Consider the following 18,972-nt stretch of genomic DNA (forward strand, 5'->3'; position numbering starts at 1 on the left):
CTATGTGAATGAGTATTGGGGTACCATGTACCCCTACCCATTCACCTGGGGAAAAAACATGTAAAGAAAAAACACAGCACATGTTTTTAAAATAATTTATTGCACAGCTCCGGTAGTCTTCCGTCTTGGGGGGGGTCTTCTCTTCTTCCATCTTGGGGTGTCTTCTCGCCAGACTCCTCCACTATCTTCTGCTTTTTTTACTAGCTCTTTTACTAGCGGAGGAGCCCGGCTTTTTTCTTCATCGCCGCCACCGTCCGGGGGTCTTCTTCCGACTTCAGGGGTCTTGTCCCCCTTTTCAGGGGTCTTGTCCCCCTCTTCGGTTCTTCTTGCTGGGCCTCCACTTTCTTCTTCCAACTCTTTTACTAGCTGTGGCCCGGTCTTTTGTCGCTGTCGCCGCCTTCTCTTCTTCTCTTCTACTACCTTGAGATGTTGACTCGACGCTCTCTCTGGCCACAATGACAGGGATGCGTTGTGCGGCGACTTATATAGGGACAATGGGTGGGGTCACCACATGACATCACCCGGTGACCCCGCCCATTGTCCCTATATAAGTCGCCGCACAACGCGTCCCTGTCATTGCAACCAGAGAGAGTGTTGAATCAACATCTCAAGGAAGAAGAAGAGAAGGCGGCGACAGCGAGAGAAGACCGGGCCACTGCTAGTAAAAGAGCTGGAAGAAGAAAGAGGCCCGGCAGAAGAACCGAAGAGGGGGACAAGACCCTGAAAAAGGGAGACAAGACCCCCGAAGTCGGAAGAAGACCCCTAGATGGCGGTGGCGACGACGAAGAAGAAAGCAAGGCTCCTCCGCTAGTGAAAGAGCTAGCAGAAGATAGCGGAGGAGTCCGGTGAGAAGACCTCCCAAGACGGAAGACCACTGGAGCTGTGCAATAAATTAGTTTAAAAACGTGTTGTGTTTTTTCTTTTACACTTTTTCCCCCAGGTGAATGGGTAGGGGTACATGGTACCCCAATACTCATTCACATAGTGTGGGGGGCTGGTATCTGGGGGCCCCCTTATTAAAGGGGGCTCCCGGATTCTGATAAGCCCCCTGCCCACAGACCCTGACAATCAACGGCCAGTGTTGTCGCGAAGAGGCCCTTGTCCTCATCAACATGGGGACAAGGTGCTTTGGGGTGGGGGGGCCGCAGGGCCCCCCTTACCTAAGACACCACCCATGTTGAGGGCACGCGGCCTGGTAAGGCTCAGGAGGGGGGGCTCGCTCGTCCCCACCCCCTTTCCTCACCAGCCGGGCTGCATGCTCGGATAAGGGTCTGATATGGACTTTGGGAGGACCCCACGCTGTTTTTTGGCAGGGTTTCCCCTTTAAGTCCATACCAGGTGACGGGGCCAGCAAGGTGTCAATCTCGTTGCCGAAGGCAGCGACATTGACTTCCTTCGCTAGTCCCGTCTACCTGGAGCCACGTTCAAAATGAACGGACTTTCCTCCGTGTGTGGGCAAGTCCGTTGATTTCAAAAGTCCAGCGGACTCCCGCCATAGTCCGGCGGTTTGTCCGGTCGTATGTGGGCAGGTCCGCTCGTTCGGAAAGTCTGACGGACCTCCGCTTCAAAGTCCGGTGGTTTGTCCGCCGGATAGTCTGATCGTGTGTACGCAGCATTAGGCAGTATATTCAAATAAATAGGCTTCTTTAACATAACGCATGATAATGTACAACATAATGTGCATTAATATGTGTGCAATAAATGCAACACAAAGATGTAATTGGTCCCTTAAGATGTAGAAAAAGGGTCCCAGGATCTGCATGGACTTCAAGTGACCTAACGGGTCAACAATGTTACTGTAAGTTACGATACACTAATTGAACTCCACCTTTTATACTTGCTGATATGCACATTCTAAGTTTTTTTCAAATTACTGTACGCTACGCTAAAACATTTTTAGAAATGCTGAATAAACTGTTTATAAAGGCTGAATGAGCTATTTATAAAAGCACTGTATGGGATATTCATTTGTAAGAGACTCCCCACCCATCAAATGAATTTTTACCAGAATGAGTGTTCTATTTAAAGGAATGTGTATGGCTTGTCTACACTCTATTCCCATGGCATGCTATGTTGTGTCACCTATTTCACCCCCTGTAAAACAATTTTTAGAACATGAGCCAGTGTGTGAAATTGGCACCTATGTGCTGGCATACTGTTCTTCTAAAACATAACTTATTTATGTGGTATTTGGTTACATTTTGTGAATGATCATAGTCACCATGTTAATATTTTAAACACAACATAAAGAAACTTTATTTTTTTTTACGTGGGAACTATGAAGCTACTTCCTTACTTGAAGTACGAGCTCTAGAGGTAGTATACTATATAGGATGGTTCAAGATCACAATGACAATGGTGACATGCCGTAGTTGTCCAGCAATCATTACAGAAGGGAATGAGAGCTGTTAGTTGTGGTTACTTGAAGCTATGCTCAGTCTTGGTTATGAAGCTGTATAATTCAACTGTGTTGCTAAGACTGCAATGGGAAGACAAATTTGTAAGTTAAAAAGGCTAATTCTGGCCAAACAGTTTTTTTTTTCTAATTCTAAGTACAGTGGGATAGAGTTTAAAGCTCTGCCATGTCGGCAATTTTCCCTCACTTCCTGTCACTGTGAGGAAATGGGGGTAATAGTGGTTACTAACATAGGAAAACAACATTGTCGGTAGTTGTAACCCTTCCTTACTCTACTGAAAATTTATTTTGGTCTGTATCCTCACTGGAGATATTTTCCCTCACTTCCTGTCCTGACAACAGGGCACAGATGGCAATATAAGTCTGACACTGACGCTAACCATTCACCCCTCTATAAAAAATTAAATATAACGTTTTGACTGGAGTTGGGCTTTTAAGATTCACATTTTGCAGAAAGTATTCAGTATTTTAGCAGCAAGTCCAACCAAGCCCTAACCTTGCTTCTAACACTGAGGACCTTTTGCACAGTTAGATTAAATTATTAAAAAATAAAATATATAAATGAAAACTATTAAAATAAATTATTAAAAGTAACCTAAAGTGAATCACTTTATTATGTAGATAGGCAGCACTTTCTGCTGACTATCCCTGGATATTACTCTTATTTTCTTTCAAGGTCCAGCAATGACAGCATGTCATTTCTCAGTGCAGGTTTCCTGATAGAAACACCAGTGGACCATACCTGTATAATGTACGTTGAAACAGTCTCTTGGAACCTATGGGAAGCCAATGTAACAGGGTGACAATGCATGGGCACAGTTGGGAGACACAGATAGTGTTGTCACCATATAACAGGAAGTGTCTGAACAATGATCTTTATGACAGGATAGGCAAGTATTATTTTAAGGAACTCTGAAGATTTACAGCAAAGGCATTTAAAATTACTTTTTAAATTGTATCTTAAAGCATACATGAGGTTTTAGTAATTAGTTTACATATACGTTAAGTCTATTATATAGAGAGATAGATAGATAGATAGATAGATAGATAGATAGATAGATAGATAGATAGATAGATAGATAGGTAGTAGCAGGGCTTTTGTTCAGTGAATAGATGCAGGAACTCCCCCTTTCTAAATCACTCCTTTTCTCCGCCCCTGCCCACCTCAAAGCACAATTTCTTCCTTTTATCCCCTGCCAAGCCCCCCCCCCCCCCCCAATTACTGCCCTTTTACAGAATACAAAACCACATATCACTTTCTTGGTGATAATTCATTTGTAAGGAATTTGTTAATGATAACAAGAAAAGCAGTAAAATAGATCTCCTGTGGCCGGTAACAATAGATCCCTCTACAATGGACCACCCAAAGAAAACTGCCCTCCCCCTTGGCAGCACCAGTAGACCCATGGCAACAACAACACATCTCCCCACAGCTGGCATCTATAGACTCTCCAGCAGCCAGCAACAACAGGCTCCTCCCTCAACAGTAGATCTCTCCTAGCAATAACTGACCCCCAGCAATATAAGACCCACCCTCAGCAACAATAGGTTCACCACCAGCAACACTAGACCCCCTCCTGGAAAATTGGATTATCTCCAGCTAGAATAGATCCCCCTAGCAGCCAGCTTCAATAGACCCTGCAGCACACTCCAGCACCCCTTACCATTATATACAGTCAGTGTTGGAGGTGCAGGAAATGCGTTTCCCCTGTATTTCCGCTGAAAAAAGCCCCGGACTGTAGCAGGGTGTCAGGTTATTTAAACCCAATGCAGGTGATCTGGACTGGGAGGGACTTGGATACATTTATACAATCAACATTAAAGACAGTTATTTCCAAATATCTGTAATCATTGCAATGCTTATTAAATCCTATTATTTGTTCTGTTTAAATTATCTATATATGTTTAAATTGCAGATTTATCCGGCCTTGATGATTTGGAGAGTGTGTACAGCAGTGTGGAGAGACAAGTGAATGAGACTCTTAGAAGACGCAGGCACACAACAGACAATGATTACAACATAGAAGTGCTGCTTGGAGTAGATGACTCTGTTGTCAGGTTCCATGGTAAAGAACATGTTCAGAACTACCTCCTTACCCTCATGAACATTGTGAGTATCCCTATTGTTCACTAGGGACTGGCCAAATTCAGATCAGTGTTTGGCAGTCCACGCTTAAAAGAAGTCGGTCATTTGATTGCTGGAAAACTTTTCTTGATCAGTGACTGCAGCGGCAGATCCATGTAGCTTAATCTGCGGGTGCAGTGGTCAAAATACAGCTGTTGATTTTTTTTCACTCAGCCTGCTGGCAGAAAAAATAAAAAATCTAACAGTTTATGCCAAAGCTCCTGCTTCCCAGTGTCATGGAGCTCTCAACAACAGGGCTGAATTCACCCTCTGGCTTCCATTGGCCATCCATTTTTTGGCACTCTCTACTCTTCCCTCCATCCCACAGAGGAACCAGAGCTTCTGCATCATGTGACCACACTGGAGCAGATTAAAAAACTTTATTTAAACAGTATTGGGGGATGGAATTTACACACATTGCCTGGACAGTGAGACTAGCAGCGGTGGCTTTAAGCAAGCATCAAAGGCCTTAAGAGGTTTATTAAAGGATTTGAGACTGTTCACACAAAAACATGTACGAAGATTTACTTCAGTTATCCAATCATGTAAAAGGAACAATTCCTTTTAACTATTTCATCTGCATGATTGGATAATTGATCTTCACACAATATATTTTGTGAACTTTATCAAAACCTTTATTAAAATCAACCTTTATGTGTAAGACAAAGACAAAAATGATGGTCCCCTTTTAATGTGTTCTTTAAAGTTATAATTGTTAATAATAGCTTGCTCCATCACTATCCTATATATTGTTTTTCCTTCTACTAAACTGTAACCTACTGTATATGAGTATGGGAAACCCTGAATTTATCCCATCTCTTATGTTCCAATTTGGGTTTCTATATTTCAATTTATTTTCTCAAGCAGTCTGTTTTTTTTTTCTTGCCAGTGGAAATGTTTCTATTGAAATTATTTTTAAGAGTTCTGACTTCTAGGGGAGTTAAAAGCATTGCCTGCGACTGCTTTTACACATTCAAAAATGGAAAAGTTGCATAGACTAATGATGAACTGCCAGCCTGCCAAAAGGATGTCCTAGTTTCCCATTTCAGAACATAAAGGAATGTTCTCCTTTTCCATCATGAGGCTGGATTCTCCTGTTATTTTTTATTTTTTTTATGTTCACACTGGAAATCCAGCCAAAACTTTTTTTTTGGTTTGGGGGTTAGACCCTGTGACATCTTTACAGTGCTTGCTGTGATCCATTTGGGAAAAACTCAATTCAGTTTCTGCAGGGGCTGAAGTTCAACTTTAGAGCCCATTTACCCTATAAATGCACATAAAAAGCTATAAAAACAAATCTCTGTTGGCCTTCAGCCACATGCATCACTGTGTGGTTTTATATACGTTTCTCTAATTTTTATGCTCATTTGTGTTTTTTTGTTTTTTTTAAAAGGCAAGTCATTGGTGTTATCAAGTGAGGAAAATGCAGGCAACTGCACATAGTGTGAACAGGCCCTTAAAATGACTTGTAAAAAGTTATATATCAACTAATCCCCTTTCCTGCAGCCTGCTACTGCCTGTCCACTCTGATGTTTGTGCCATAGACATAAACAGGCCTCCTGATTGCTCCCCCTTCCTCCAAGGTGTACTCAGTGATCTGCCTCCCCTCACCCCTCCCCACTCTATCCATTGCTCTAATAGAAATATGTGACTTTGTATTGCAAATTCTGCTAACACATATCACCTATACATATTACCTGTCATAGGCAATATCATATCACAGTTCCATAGTTGCCAACATTGTAAAAAAAAATGTATAGGGACACTTTTTTGTCTGTAGGCAGATTCTTACTATAATTAGAGGGTGGGGCATTCATTTTTAGGTGTGGTGTAGAGGGGAAAAGAAAATGCAGGTTGTGAAAAATGGGAGTGGTTTAACCCTAATAGCAGGCGTGGCTTAACCACTTCAATACCGGGCCTATTCTGGCACTTCTCTTCTTCATGTAAAAATCATAATTTTTTTGCTAGAAAATTACTCAGAACCTCTAAACATTATATATGTTTTTTTTTAGCAGATGCCCTAGGGAATAAAATGGCCGTCATTGCAACTTTTTATCTCACATGGTATTTGCGCAATCATTTTTCAAACGCCTTTTTTTTTGGAAAAAAAAACGGTTTCACTAATTAAAAAATTACAAAACAGTAAAGTTAGACCATTTTTTTATATAATGTGAAAGATGATGTTGCGCCGAGTAAACTGATACCTAACATGTCATGCTTTAAAATTGCACACAATCATGGAATGCCGCAAATGTAAAAATCTCCATAGGCGACGCTTTACATTTTTTTACAGCTTACCAGTTTAGAGTTACAGAGGAGGTCTAGTGCTAGAATTATTGCAAGCGCTCTAATGCACGCGGTGAAACCTCACATGTGTGGTTTGAGCGGCATTTACATATGTGGGCGGGACTTACGTGGGCATTCGCTTCGGAGCGTGAGCTATTGGGGACAGGGGCGTTTTACTTTTTTATTCATTTATTTTATTTTACTTAATTTTTTTTATTTTTACACTTTTTTTACATTTACTTTTTTTGGTCACTTTTATTGCTATTACAAGGGATGTAAACCCCTTGTAATAGGAATCTATGTGACAGGTCCTCTTTATGGAGAGATATGGGATCAATAAGACCCCACATCTCTCCTCCAGGCTGGAAAGCATGAGATCGGGAAAAAAAAATTCACCGATCTCATGGTGACAGCCATGATCGCGGCTTTGTTTACTTCCGGGTACCCAGATGTGACGTCATAACGCAGCGCCCGGGCCTCCGGCGGTCATAGAGATGACTGGTGACCATCTGGTCACTGGAAATCTCTATGCTCGTCATCCGGCGGCGGGCGATTCTTTCTCCAGGCCCCCGATGGCACGGGAGAGCCCAGAGAAGCACCAGATGGCAGCGAGAGGGAGGGATAACCCCTCCTGTTGCCTATAAGAACGATCAAGCGGCAGAACTGCCACTATGATTGTTCTTATCATGCACAGAATCGCCGGCCGGAAAGATTGATATCTGAATGATGCCTGTAGCTATAGGCATCATTCAGATATCCCCCCACAAACTAGAGGACGTCATTTTACTATGACCGGGTATTGAAGTGGTTAAGGAGGCATGTCACAAGGGGGCGTGTGGTCCGAGTATGAGATGATCGAGGGATGGAGGAAGAAAGAAAGAAATAGGGAGGGAAGGAGAGAGAGGGATGGAGGGACAGCAGGCCCAGATCCTACACCAAAATAGAAATATTTGTATTCCATAAAGTTTGACAATCAGCAGATAAAGATGCTCCAAACACCTGGTGTTAGTGCTTCAATCATCCTGGCACCATGGTTGTTATGGTGTTAGGATGATTGAAGCACATTATTTCTATTATTACATTGTAATATAAAATCAAATAGTTCAACTCACCATAATGCTGAATCAGTGGGAGCCCTGATTGTGTTGCCTGCCACCAGATGCCATCAGGTGTCCCCAGCAGAGTCCCTCCTTACACCAGACATCCATAGCAGAGTTCCTCCTTACATCACACATCCCCAGCGGAGTGCCTCCTTACATCAGGGGTCCCCAGGGGAGTGCCTCCTTACATCAGGTGTCCCCAGGGGAGTGCCTCCTTACATCAGGTGTCCCCAGCGGAGTGCCTCCTTACATCAGGTGTCCCCAGCGGAGTGCCTCCTTACATCAGGTGTCCCCAGTGGAGTGCCTCCTTACATCAGGTGTCCCCAGTGGAGTGCCTCCTTACATCAGGTGTCCCCAGTGGAGTGCCTCCTTACATTAGGTGTCCCCAGTGGAGTGTCTCCTGCATATCAGTGCAGCTAACCAGCTTCAGTGTACAAGAGAATTGTTTACTTGTACACTGAAGAGAGAAGCCAATTGGATAAACTGAACTGAACACCTGCTAGCTGGAAATAGATCTCACGGTGGTGGCAGGCACATTTTTGGAGCCAAGAGCTGCAGTACCAAAAACAGTCCCGATTTCCCAGGACAAAAGCAAAATCCTGGGACGAGGGTCCAAAAATTGGGATTGTCCCGGGAAAATCGGGACTGTCAGCAAGTATGCAGTTCACTGGTCAATAATTAGACCTCAACAACAATGGAACATCCTCACTTCATTTCTGTGCTCAGTAAATCTGATATGTACAGGGACATCTAGAAAAATATCTAATTATTTTCCCTGTTTTTCTTGTTCTGGGGTTTGTGAAAAATTTGTTTCTAATTACAAAATTAAATTGAACACAATGCTGACATGCCCATTGGTGTCTGATGTGTGTGCAAGTAGCTCCTAAAATCGGCGGCTCAGTGTTTAAAAAAACAACATGGACCAATATGTCTCTAGGATTCCTTAATCTTTTATATGAAAAGAATGGGGGCTCTGTCAATTTCGTGTCTCTGTCCTGGGCATACTCATGTTTCTTTATAATACTATGCACATGGGGATCACATTAATTTACAATGAGCCATAGGTATAATCATTTTTAAAAGGGGTTCCCAAGACCTCAAAATTATTTATGGTTCTTCAGGAGTAAAAAATTTGAGAAACAGTCTAAAATCTAGTAAGAGATTTTCATGTAATTAATATTTGCTGCACTGGGTGTGTTTTTGACATATTCATTTTTTTTCTGTTAGTAAATAAGGTTAAACTCATTAATGTTGTCATTATCTCTTCTGTAGGTTAATGAAATCTATCATGATGACTCCATTGGTGCTCACATTAATGTAGTCCTGGTTCGAATGATTATGCTTGGTTATGCAAAGGTAAAAAAGACGACTAACATGATGATCTTCTGTTTTTCAAGCTAAAGCTGTTGAGGGTGATAATTGTCACGTAGGGTTATGCAAGCATATACAGGCAGTCCCCGGGTTACAAACAAGAGAGGGACTGTAGGTTTGTTCTTAAAGAGGGATTCCACCAAAAAAATAAAATATTAAAAGCCAGCAGCTATAAATACTACAGCTGCTGACTTTTAATAAATGGACACTCACCTGTCCCGGGTTCCAGCAATGCCGGCAGCCGAGGCCGATCGATCGCTCGGCTCTCGGCTGCTGCAGTCACCATTCTAGGTGAGGGAATCAGGAAGTGAAGCGAATCGGCTTCACTTCCCGGTTCCCTACTGCGCATGCGCGAGCCGCGCCGCGCAATAGGAAATCTCTGCGCTGTCACTGGGACCCGTGTGTGTCCCAGCAGACAGCGCGGCAGGGCAGGAAATGGCGTAGACTCCCACGGGAGTCTATGCCCGGAAGTGGGTGAAAATACCTGTCTTTGACAGGTATCTCCACCCCCCTCCCCCCTGAAAGGTGTCAATTGTGACACTGGAGGGGGGGAGGGATCCGATCAGCGGAGGTTCCACTTTAGGGTGGAATCCCGCTTTAAGTTGAATCTGTTTGTAAGTCGTAACAGGTACATTTTTTAAGTGTAGCTCCAGCCAAAAAAAATCAATTTTTAAGCTTTTTGGATAGCATAGGGAAGGGTTAACACCCCTGTAACATTTGTTTTGCTGTCTGTGCCTCTGTTCAGAAGATTTCACCTAATTTTCTGTCCCAATGACAATTGGATTTTGAAAGTTTTGGGTTGTTAGGGAAACAAGGATTGGTGATAAAGTATCAGTGGAGATACCTTTTTCCCATATTAACTCTTACAGGAGTGAATTTCCCTTCCTAGGGGGAGATTTTCTCTCACTCCCTGTTGTCTCCCTCTGTTTGTAAATAGGAGTCGTTCGTAAGTTGGATGTTTGTAAGTAGGGGACCGCCTGTATGTATAGGAAATACAATGACCATAGTAACCTATTCACATCCCAGCTGTCACGTACAGTGCAGGTAGTCAACGTAAAGTAAACTCTTATTGTTTGCTGTGGATAGGAATTTTGCTCTCAGACCATACATCCTTAAACTGTAGCCATATGCTAATATTTTGGTTGCTCCAATAAAAGTACAAGCAGTAGGATATTTTAAAGACCAGTCCTAAAAAGGATAACCAGGCTGTGCCTAATCACATGGGTCTTTTTTATTTATGCTGGTAAATAAGTTCATTAAAATCTGTCTGCCTGCAAACATGTAAATATGCAGGCACAATGTGACATTCAAATAAGCAGGCGCAATCTGGCCAGTGATTGATATTTTGCCTGAAACCATTTTCCATGAACATGCATGTTCAGCTCATCCAAATGTGCATGTTTAAATATAGAGAAATCAAAGTGTAGCATGGTAAACAACCTTCCCCGGTGGCAATTTGTCTGGTGGAGGAAAGGCAAGGTGAACAATAAACACAACCTGGCTAGAAAGATCCAACAATGCAGAATGTCTCCTTCCCAGAGAAGGTTCATTCAGAGGATTTTGGTAAAGTTAGAGGTTGCTTATAGAGAATATCTTGTTTTTCCTTAAAGCGAAACTTGTTGCTATTATTATGACAACTACAATAATGTAATTAAATCATGGTGTAGAATTGCTTACTGCACTGATTTTAGGGTATTATCTTGCATCTTTTTTTCTTGTAGTCTATCAGTTTGATCGAAAGAGGAAACCCATCAAGAAGTCTTGACAATGTCTGCAGATGGGCATACCAACAGCAAAAATCTGACCCCAACCATTCTGAACACCATGACCATGCAATTTTTTTGACAAGACAAGATTTTGGTCCTGCTGGAATGCAAGGTACACAAATTCTAGAAACAATAGCCAGTATGGGTATATTGTCCTAGAGAAGGTTGTTTTCTTAGTTCAAATGCAACAAAGGAGGCCATAAATGCTTTCAGCCTTCAAAAGTAGGAGGAGCAGAGCCTTCTCTAATTCTTTACTTTGTTGAGGGTCACCACAGGGCATGGTATCAGTTTTGTGCATGGTCAAGGAGTCACTGCACTGGTTTTAAGGGGCAGGTTTTGAATACAATTTATTATGCCATTGCATTATAAATGATAAAGAACTGAAGAATGTTATTACTATCTTGTGTTTGTCATACAAGGCTATGCTCCAGTGACTGGAATGTGTCATCCTATAAGAAGCTGCACGCTGAACCATGAAGACGGTTTCTCTTCAGCCTTTGTGGTTGCCCATGAAACTGGCCATGTGTAAGTAGAACTGTAAATGAGAGGGTGGCTAATACTGATAAACAAGTCTCTTTTCTTGACCAGGTTATAGTATCTAAGAAGGCTTAGGGAAGGGTGAATCCCAGTTTGGATTAACAATTTATTAACAGTTTATTATGTTTGACTGACTAGTCATAACAAATTCCTGTGTACTTTCTAAATACCATTGTGCACTGTTGAAAACACTTTATCCAAAGAAAGTTTATGGAATTCGTGACTGTAGATTTCAGAGGCCCCAAACATGTTTCTGTTCATAAATTACAAAATTCAAAAAACTACACTGCTCTTGTGTAAGCAGTACCCCAGACAACATTGAAATGTCTGATTCTTTGATACAGTCTGGAAAGCCTTTGACTTATTTTGTAATTAAGAACAGTATATTAAGAAGAAAACTCAAACTGTTGCATTTGCTTTTCTGCATATACAATATGTAGAATAACAGTGACTAGAAATGAGTGTACTTTTAAGACGGTGATTCAGTTATCTGACATTTGAATTTTATTTACAGTCTTATGCCGCGTACACACGATCAAACAAGCGGGTGGAAAAGTCCGGCAAACTCAAGTCCGCCGGACAATCCCCCCGTGTGTAGCCTCCGGCATACTTTTTTGACCCGAAAGTACGGCGGAATTAGAATGCCGTGTTACACTCCAATCTTCCCGCCGGACTCGCATTTCGGCGGACAATCCGGCCGTGTGTATGCCAGTCCGCTGTACTTTTGAAATGAGCGGACTTTTCCCGCCCGGAGAAAAGTCCGCTCATTTCGAGCGGGTCTCCAGGTAGTCGGGGCCCGCGAAGGAGACGCCGCTGGCCCTGCCACCTGGTATGGACTTAAAGGGGAACCCCAACGCCGAAAAAAATCGGCATGGGGTCCCCCCAAAGTCCACAACAGACCCTTGTCTGAGCACGCTACCTGGCCGGCCAGGAAAGGAGGGGCGAGCGAGCGCCCCCCCCTCCTGAGCCGTACCAGGCCGCATGCCCTCAACATGGGGGGTGCCTTGGGGAAGGGGGGGCCGCGCGGCCCCCCACCCCAAATCACCTTGTCCCCATGTTGATGAGGACAAGGGCCTCTTCCCGACAACCCTGGCCGTTGGTTGTCGGGGTCTGTGGGCGGGGGGCTTATCGGAATCCGGTGAGACCCCTTTAATAAGGGGGCCCCCGGATACCGGCCCCCCACCCTATGTGAATGAGTATGGGGTACAATGTACCCCTACCCATACACCTGTAAAATAAAAGTACAAAAAAAACACAACACACGAGATAAAATACTTTATTGCACAGCTCTGGGGGTCTTCCGTCTTCGGGGGTCTTCTCGCCAGACTCCTCCGCTATCTTCTTGTAGCTCTTTTGCTAGCGGAGGAGTCTGGCTTTCTTCCTCTTCTTCCGACTTCGGGGGTGTTGTCCCCCTCTTCGGTTCTTCTGCCGGGCCACCGCGCCTTCTTATAGCTCTTTTACAGGCGGTGGCCCGGTCTTCTGCCGCCGCCGCCTTCCGTTCTTCTGTTCTTCTCTTCTTCTTCTTCTTCAGATGTTGCCTCACCGAGTCCTCCGCTCACAATGACAGGGAACGGGCACGCGGCGACTTATATAGGGACAAGGGGTGGGGCCTTCGGTGGATGTCACATGGGTTCATGTCACATGGTGACCCCGCCCCCTTACGATGTCACAGTCCCGGAGGATGCTGGGACTGTCGCCATGTGACATGAACCCATGTGACATGAACCCATGTGACATCCACCGAAGACCCCGCCCCTTGTCCCTATATAAGTCGCCGCGTGCCCGTTCCCTGTCATTGTGAGCGGAGGACTCTGAAGAAGAAGAAGAAGAGAAGAACAGAAGAACGGAAGGCGGCCGCGACAGAAGACCGGGCCACCACCTGTAAAAGAGCTATAAGAAGGTGCAGTGGCCCGGCAGAAGAACCGAAGAGGGGGACAAGACCCCCGAAGTCGGAAGAAGAGGCCGCGGCGAGGAAGAAAGCTGGACTCCTCCGCTAGCAAAAGAGCTACAAGAAGATATCGGAGGAGTCCGGCGGGAAGACCCCCGAAGACGGAAGACCCCCGGAGCTGTGCAATAAAGTATTTTATCCCGTGTGTTGTGTTTTTTTTTGTACTTTTATTTTACAGGTGAATGGGTAGGGGTACATTGTACCCCATACTCATTCACATAGGGTGGGGGGCCGGTATCCGGGGGCGCCCTTATTAAAGGGGGCTCCCGGATTCCGATAAGCCCCCCGCCTGCAGACCCCGACAACCAACGGCCAGGGTTGTCGGGAAGAGGCCCTTGTCCTCATCAACATGGGGACAAGGTGCTTTGGGGTGGGGGGGCCACGCGGCCCCCCCTTCCCCAAGGCACCCCCCGTGTTGAGGGCATGCGGCCTGGTACGGCTCAGGAGGGGGGGCGCTCGCTCGCCCCTCCTTTCCTGGCCGGCCGGGTAGCGTGCTCGGACAAGGGTCTGTTGTGGACTTTGGGGGGACCCCATGCCGATTTTTTTCGGCGTTGGGGTTCCCCTTTAAGTCCATACCAGGTGGCAGGGCCAGCGGCGTCTCCTTTGCGGGCCCCGCCTACCTGGAGACGCGCTCTAAATGAGCGGACTTTCCTCCGCGTGCGTGGGCGAGTCCGTTCATTTCAAAAGTAGGGCGGATAGTACAGCGGACTTAGTACACCGTATTAGTCTGCTGAAAAAGTGCCGTGTGTGGGCAAGTAGCCCGTTCGGAAAGTCCGACGGACAGTCTGGCGGGAAGTCCGCCAGACTAAGTACGTCGGACAGACGGCTACGTGTGTACGCGGCTTTACACACAGAAGCTGTGTTCTAATGTTTGTTGTGCCCTGACTACTGAAAAACACATACATCCAACATAATAATCACTGTAACCCAACCCTATAAATCACAAAGAAACAAAAATTTATTTGGAATAAGGGCAAAGCCACAGCTTTATTGAAGTAGTGCAGTTACACGTTTTCTTTAACCATCCACGACCCAAAACAGTTGCCAGTCACAGATAAACTATGACTATCTTGTAACCAAAACTAAACAATATCCTTAATGCTGGCCCTTACCATGAGTATCATGCTTTAAATAGCAGATTAATGGTGCTGGAAACTTAGGTGGATATACGTAGGTGCTAATAATGTATTTGACAAACACATACTGGTGGTATCCCAATAGGACATCTAGGTGATATGTAGGCTTCTTTTGTGAACTGAGGAACTGGAACAGTTTCCTTGGATTGTAAGCGTTATTTTGAGTGTGATGAGTGAAGTGCCACAAAGCCAAAATTTGGTTTTCTTCCAAACATAAAACAGGTGCTACAGTTAACATGTTATCATAAAACATGATATGATGACATTAAGTCATTAAACTAAAATGCTGTAAAAAGAGATCTAAAAAAAGTAGTTTGTACATTTGTGGACATAGCTTAATGTACATAAGCCATACTATATGTAGACAAAGCACTATTAAATGTATGTGCTAAAACCAATAGCTATAATCGTGTTGTGACCTTGAGATTTTAAAGGTAAATTGTATTAAAATCTTGCAAAATTAACTCAGTGAAATTCAAACATTATAAATAATAAATTAACTAGTGATACATGAGCATGACAGCAACCTTGAGTATGAATTACTTTATAGTACCTGCAGCTATAGAGGTCAGTGAGGGCTTGTTTAAAGCTCTTTCACTGTTCGCTCTTTCACTGTTTAAGAATATGTAAATGTTTTTCTATCCATAGTCTGAGGATAGTTGCACTGTAAGGGATAAAACAGTAATCAATATCCCAAGAGATGGCAAGGTAAAACTGCCAACAAAGCTGTGACAACCTTTATGCTAAAGACAAGGGGGCAGAAATGTCTGCAAATGTCTGGAGTCTTCAAGGTCAGTGTCTGTAACATCACAGCATAAAGCCCCATACACACTATTAGATTTTCTGCAGATGTTTCTTCAGATTTACCAAAACCATATAATATGAGGTCAAAGCTTAGGAACTTCAATTTTTACGCAATCAGGCAGGCCCTTGCAGTACATGGTTTTGGTAAATCTGAAGAAATGCATAGACACCTGCACGCCTATTCAAAATTCCATGATCTCAGCAGTCAGAGCTCCTTTTCTCAAAAGCTCTAGGGTTCATCATCTATTATCTTCAGAGCTCCTTTTTTCAAAAGCTCTATGGTTCTATTATCTTGAGTAGAATTTTAAGTGTGCCTCGAGTTCAACTATTAATAAAAAATAATAAAAGGTACCATAATCCAAGATAGATCTATTATGTTGAGAAAATGTATCAGCCATATTTCCTCTGTCAACTCCATAGCTTAGATTTAGTAACATACTACTATTATTATACAAATCCATTTTCAACAGCTTAAGCACAGAAAGGAGATTTACCAGTGATTCCTATGGGCTTACATATTGTCATTGCATTTAGCATTATTATTATAGTCAAACTTAATTAAGAAAAAAAATGGCATCTGATGAATTATTTTGATAGAAGAAACTGTGCATGTCTCTTCTGCCAAAATGTTTTTTTTTTCCTACCAATGGTTTGTGTGTACACTGCCTGCACTGCATGTGAAGAGCAGTGTAGACACTCAGTCAACCTGTATAAAGTCGGGTGCCAGAATAATGTAACTCCAGCAAGCATGTGCAGGAAATAGCTGATTAGTTGCCAGTTGCCACACAATGACTGAAGAGAGAAGATGTAGGTTTGAAAGACATGCAGGAATGGATGGTAGAAAAAGCCGAGGACTGGCAATGAGGAGCACAGATCTGTCAACAATGGCAGAGGGAAACCCCAGATTTAGGATCTGGCATAATGTGAAAATACGCTCTGCATACTTGCACAATATGGCAGGAGCTGCAAAGGTCATCCCGCTACAATTTTAATAAACCTAATTGTGATATAGTAATATTAATCTGCTCCTGCTTGTACTGGTAGATTGAAACAAAATATCAATACGCTTCTTCCAACATAATTTGTTTATACATCCAGCCTAGGAATGGAACATGATGGACAAGGAAATCGATGTGGAGATGAAACGAGCATGGGCAGTGTTATGGCTCCTCTGGTGCAAGCAGCTTTCCATCGGTATCACTGGTCAAGATGCAGTGGTCAAGAGCTGAAGAGACATATACAGTAATTCAATGTTTACTTTTTTTTTTTTTACCTCTTTAGAGTTGCAAGGGATCTTTTATATATGTTGCACTGACCCCCGAAGGAGCTGCTGGTTTTATTGGGCTTACCATTACCTTCTTGACCTCTTCTCTGTCTAGGGGTTCCTGTGGTAGATGGCCCAAAGAAATGTGGAAACTGACACTGAACCTTCTTTTGGGTTATTTATTTGAACCAGAAACAGAGTCTTTAAATAAGGGTAGAGGGTTAGGACTAAGCTCAGGTACTTTAGACTGCAAAAAATGGAAAGTCTCTTATAGGAAAAAATCCAGAAAATAGCAACCATTTCACAGCTGGAATTTACAACACCAGATAGACCTCCTCTCACTAGGCCTAGCAGCCAGTAGGGTGTTAAGCAAAGTCTCTGCCTCAGACTTGAGTGTAGGATATTTGAGAAAAAGTCACTGCCACAGACTTTAGCGTTACTGAAGGACATACACAAATTTAAAGAGCTATCATACGGTACCAGTATCTCTCAGCTGATCCGGCGATAGTGTGTAGATCCATGTAGTGTCCTTCAACTGAGCCTTCAGGCTCCTTCAGAGAAGCCAGCCTTGTGCACGGCCTTCTCCCGAAGAGTCCTCCCCTGGGGTTTCTCCAGTTGCTGGGCCTCTCCCTTGGATGAGATGGCACCGGACCATCTTTGGATCAATAGGCCCCGAAATCCATTCAGGCCTGTCCCTGCAGTTGCGTTGCCTCAGGCTAGCCAGCTCCGAGACTTGAAATGCATGGCCCCACACCCCAAACCAGGAGGGCCATGGGGCTTGTCAGGAGGGTCAGAACCACACAGACAGAAAATATTCTCTCCCACAGAGCAGAACAGAACCCCGAAGCATGTGATGTCAGTACCTTAAATACCACCTCCCAGAATGCACAGCAGGATAACACTCCCACTGGGCTGGTTCCGAGAGAACATTGGCATTCAATACACCCAGCTAGACTGCGTTCTCAACCTCAACAGTGACATCTGCAGTCAAGGAGAACCCAGTGCAACCCAGCTAGACTGGTACTGAAACCAGAAATTTAGAAAATTAGCTCCAAACCCCAACTGTGGTTTCAGGAAAGTTAACTTTGAAAAAACCATAGTGCCTGCTCATCAGGAGCCAGCGCTACATATACACCTGCTTAGCACACACAAATGTAAATGACACACTTCTTGGACCATAAACCTATCCATTTAGGGGAATTTTCAGAAATACTTAATTTTTATTGATCATGAATAGAATTACACATTATTTGGTGGCTTAACCAATAAAGATATGCATATTTAAAATGTGTATTCAATTGTCTGTCTAGAGCTACAGTTTAACAGTGCAAATGTATTTACCTAGAAACCTTTTCAATGGTAACGTCAGGGATTTTATAAAATCACGGATAAGCATATTTTTATGTTTTTCAGTTTGTATGATTGCCTCCTGGATGACCCATTTGAACATGACTGGCCGAAACTTCCAGACCTCCCCGGAATAAACTATTCTATGGATGAACAGTGCCGCTTTGACTTTGGTGTGGGCTACAAAATGTGCACAGCTGTACGCTATACATATTTTAAATGTTTAGTTTATATGTTTATTTGTGTAATTTATTTTTACTTTTTTTCAGTTTCTGTTAAAAGCTGTCTTGGTTATCTAAAGTTAATATTAAGCAAATATATTTTTTCAGTTCCGTACATTTGACCCTTGCAAGCAGTTGTGGTGCAGCCATCCTGATAACCCATATTTTTGTAAGACCAAAAAAGGTCCGCCTCTCGATGGAACAGAATGTGCTCCCGGAAAAGTAAGTTACCATTTGTCTATATGAGATTAATTAAAATGCAACCTTTTTAGTGTTACCTGCAAACATGGCCTGTTGGGGGAAACTATTTAGATTGACCTGTTTGTGTCTCCAAGGAAAGACATTGGTAGGGTTTTACCCTAACTTCCTGTTTGGCTATGTGACAGGAAGTGAATAAATTAGAGGAGAAATTGGCTAAATTTAGGAGGCGTCTTCACCCTATCAGGGGTGCAGACATCCCCAAAAACTGACAAGACTTCTAATCCCTCTGCATTCTATCCCCAAGCAAAAATAAGAAAGGATTTAATTTAGTTTAACTTTGCAAGGACGCATTCCTAAGCTCAACTGTGATGAATATCAATGGCCCATTTAAACCTTGTTTAATAGAAAACACCAGTTGCCTTTCACTATAAACATTTGTTATGCCAGTCC

The 18,972-nt window shown here is 43.4% G+C and overlaps 1 protein-coding gene across 2 annotated transcripts in view; it reads left to right on the forward strand.

Moving 5' to 3' along the window:
• The window catches only part of ADAMTS3 (ADAM metallopeptidase with thrombospondin type 1 motif 3), a 268,741-nt gene that overhangs the window by 141,185 nt on the left and 108,584 nt on the right, over positions 1-18,972 (forward strand). For both annotated transcript variants that reach the window (XM_077476441.1, XM_077476442.1), the window contains exons 5-11: positions 4,333-4,526; positions 9,200-9,283; positions 11,020-11,176; positions 11,484-11,589; positions 16,588-16,731; positions 18,167-18,299; positions 18,430-18,543. In XM_077476441.1, the coding sequence (XP_077332567.1) occupies positions 4,333-4,526; positions 9,200-9,283; positions 11,020-11,176; positions 11,484-11,589; positions 16,588-16,731; positions 18,167-18,299; positions 18,430-18,543 (932 nt within the window). The remainder of the gene's footprint in view (positions 1-4,332; positions 4,527-9,199; positions 9,284-11,019; positions 11,177-11,483; positions 11,590-16,587; positions 16,732-18,166; positions 18,300-18,429; positions 18,544-18,972) is intronic.

The sequence above is a fragment of the Lithobates pipiens genome, unplaced genomic scaffold, assembly GCF_037356315.1.
Source record: "Lithobates pipiens isolate NorthernLeopardFrog02 unplaced genomic scaffold, aLitPip1_a1.2 Scaffold_13, whole genome shotgun sequence".
NCBI classification, from domain to species: Eukaryota; Metazoa; Chordata; class Amphibia; order Anura; family Ranidae; genus Lithobates; species Lithobates pipiens.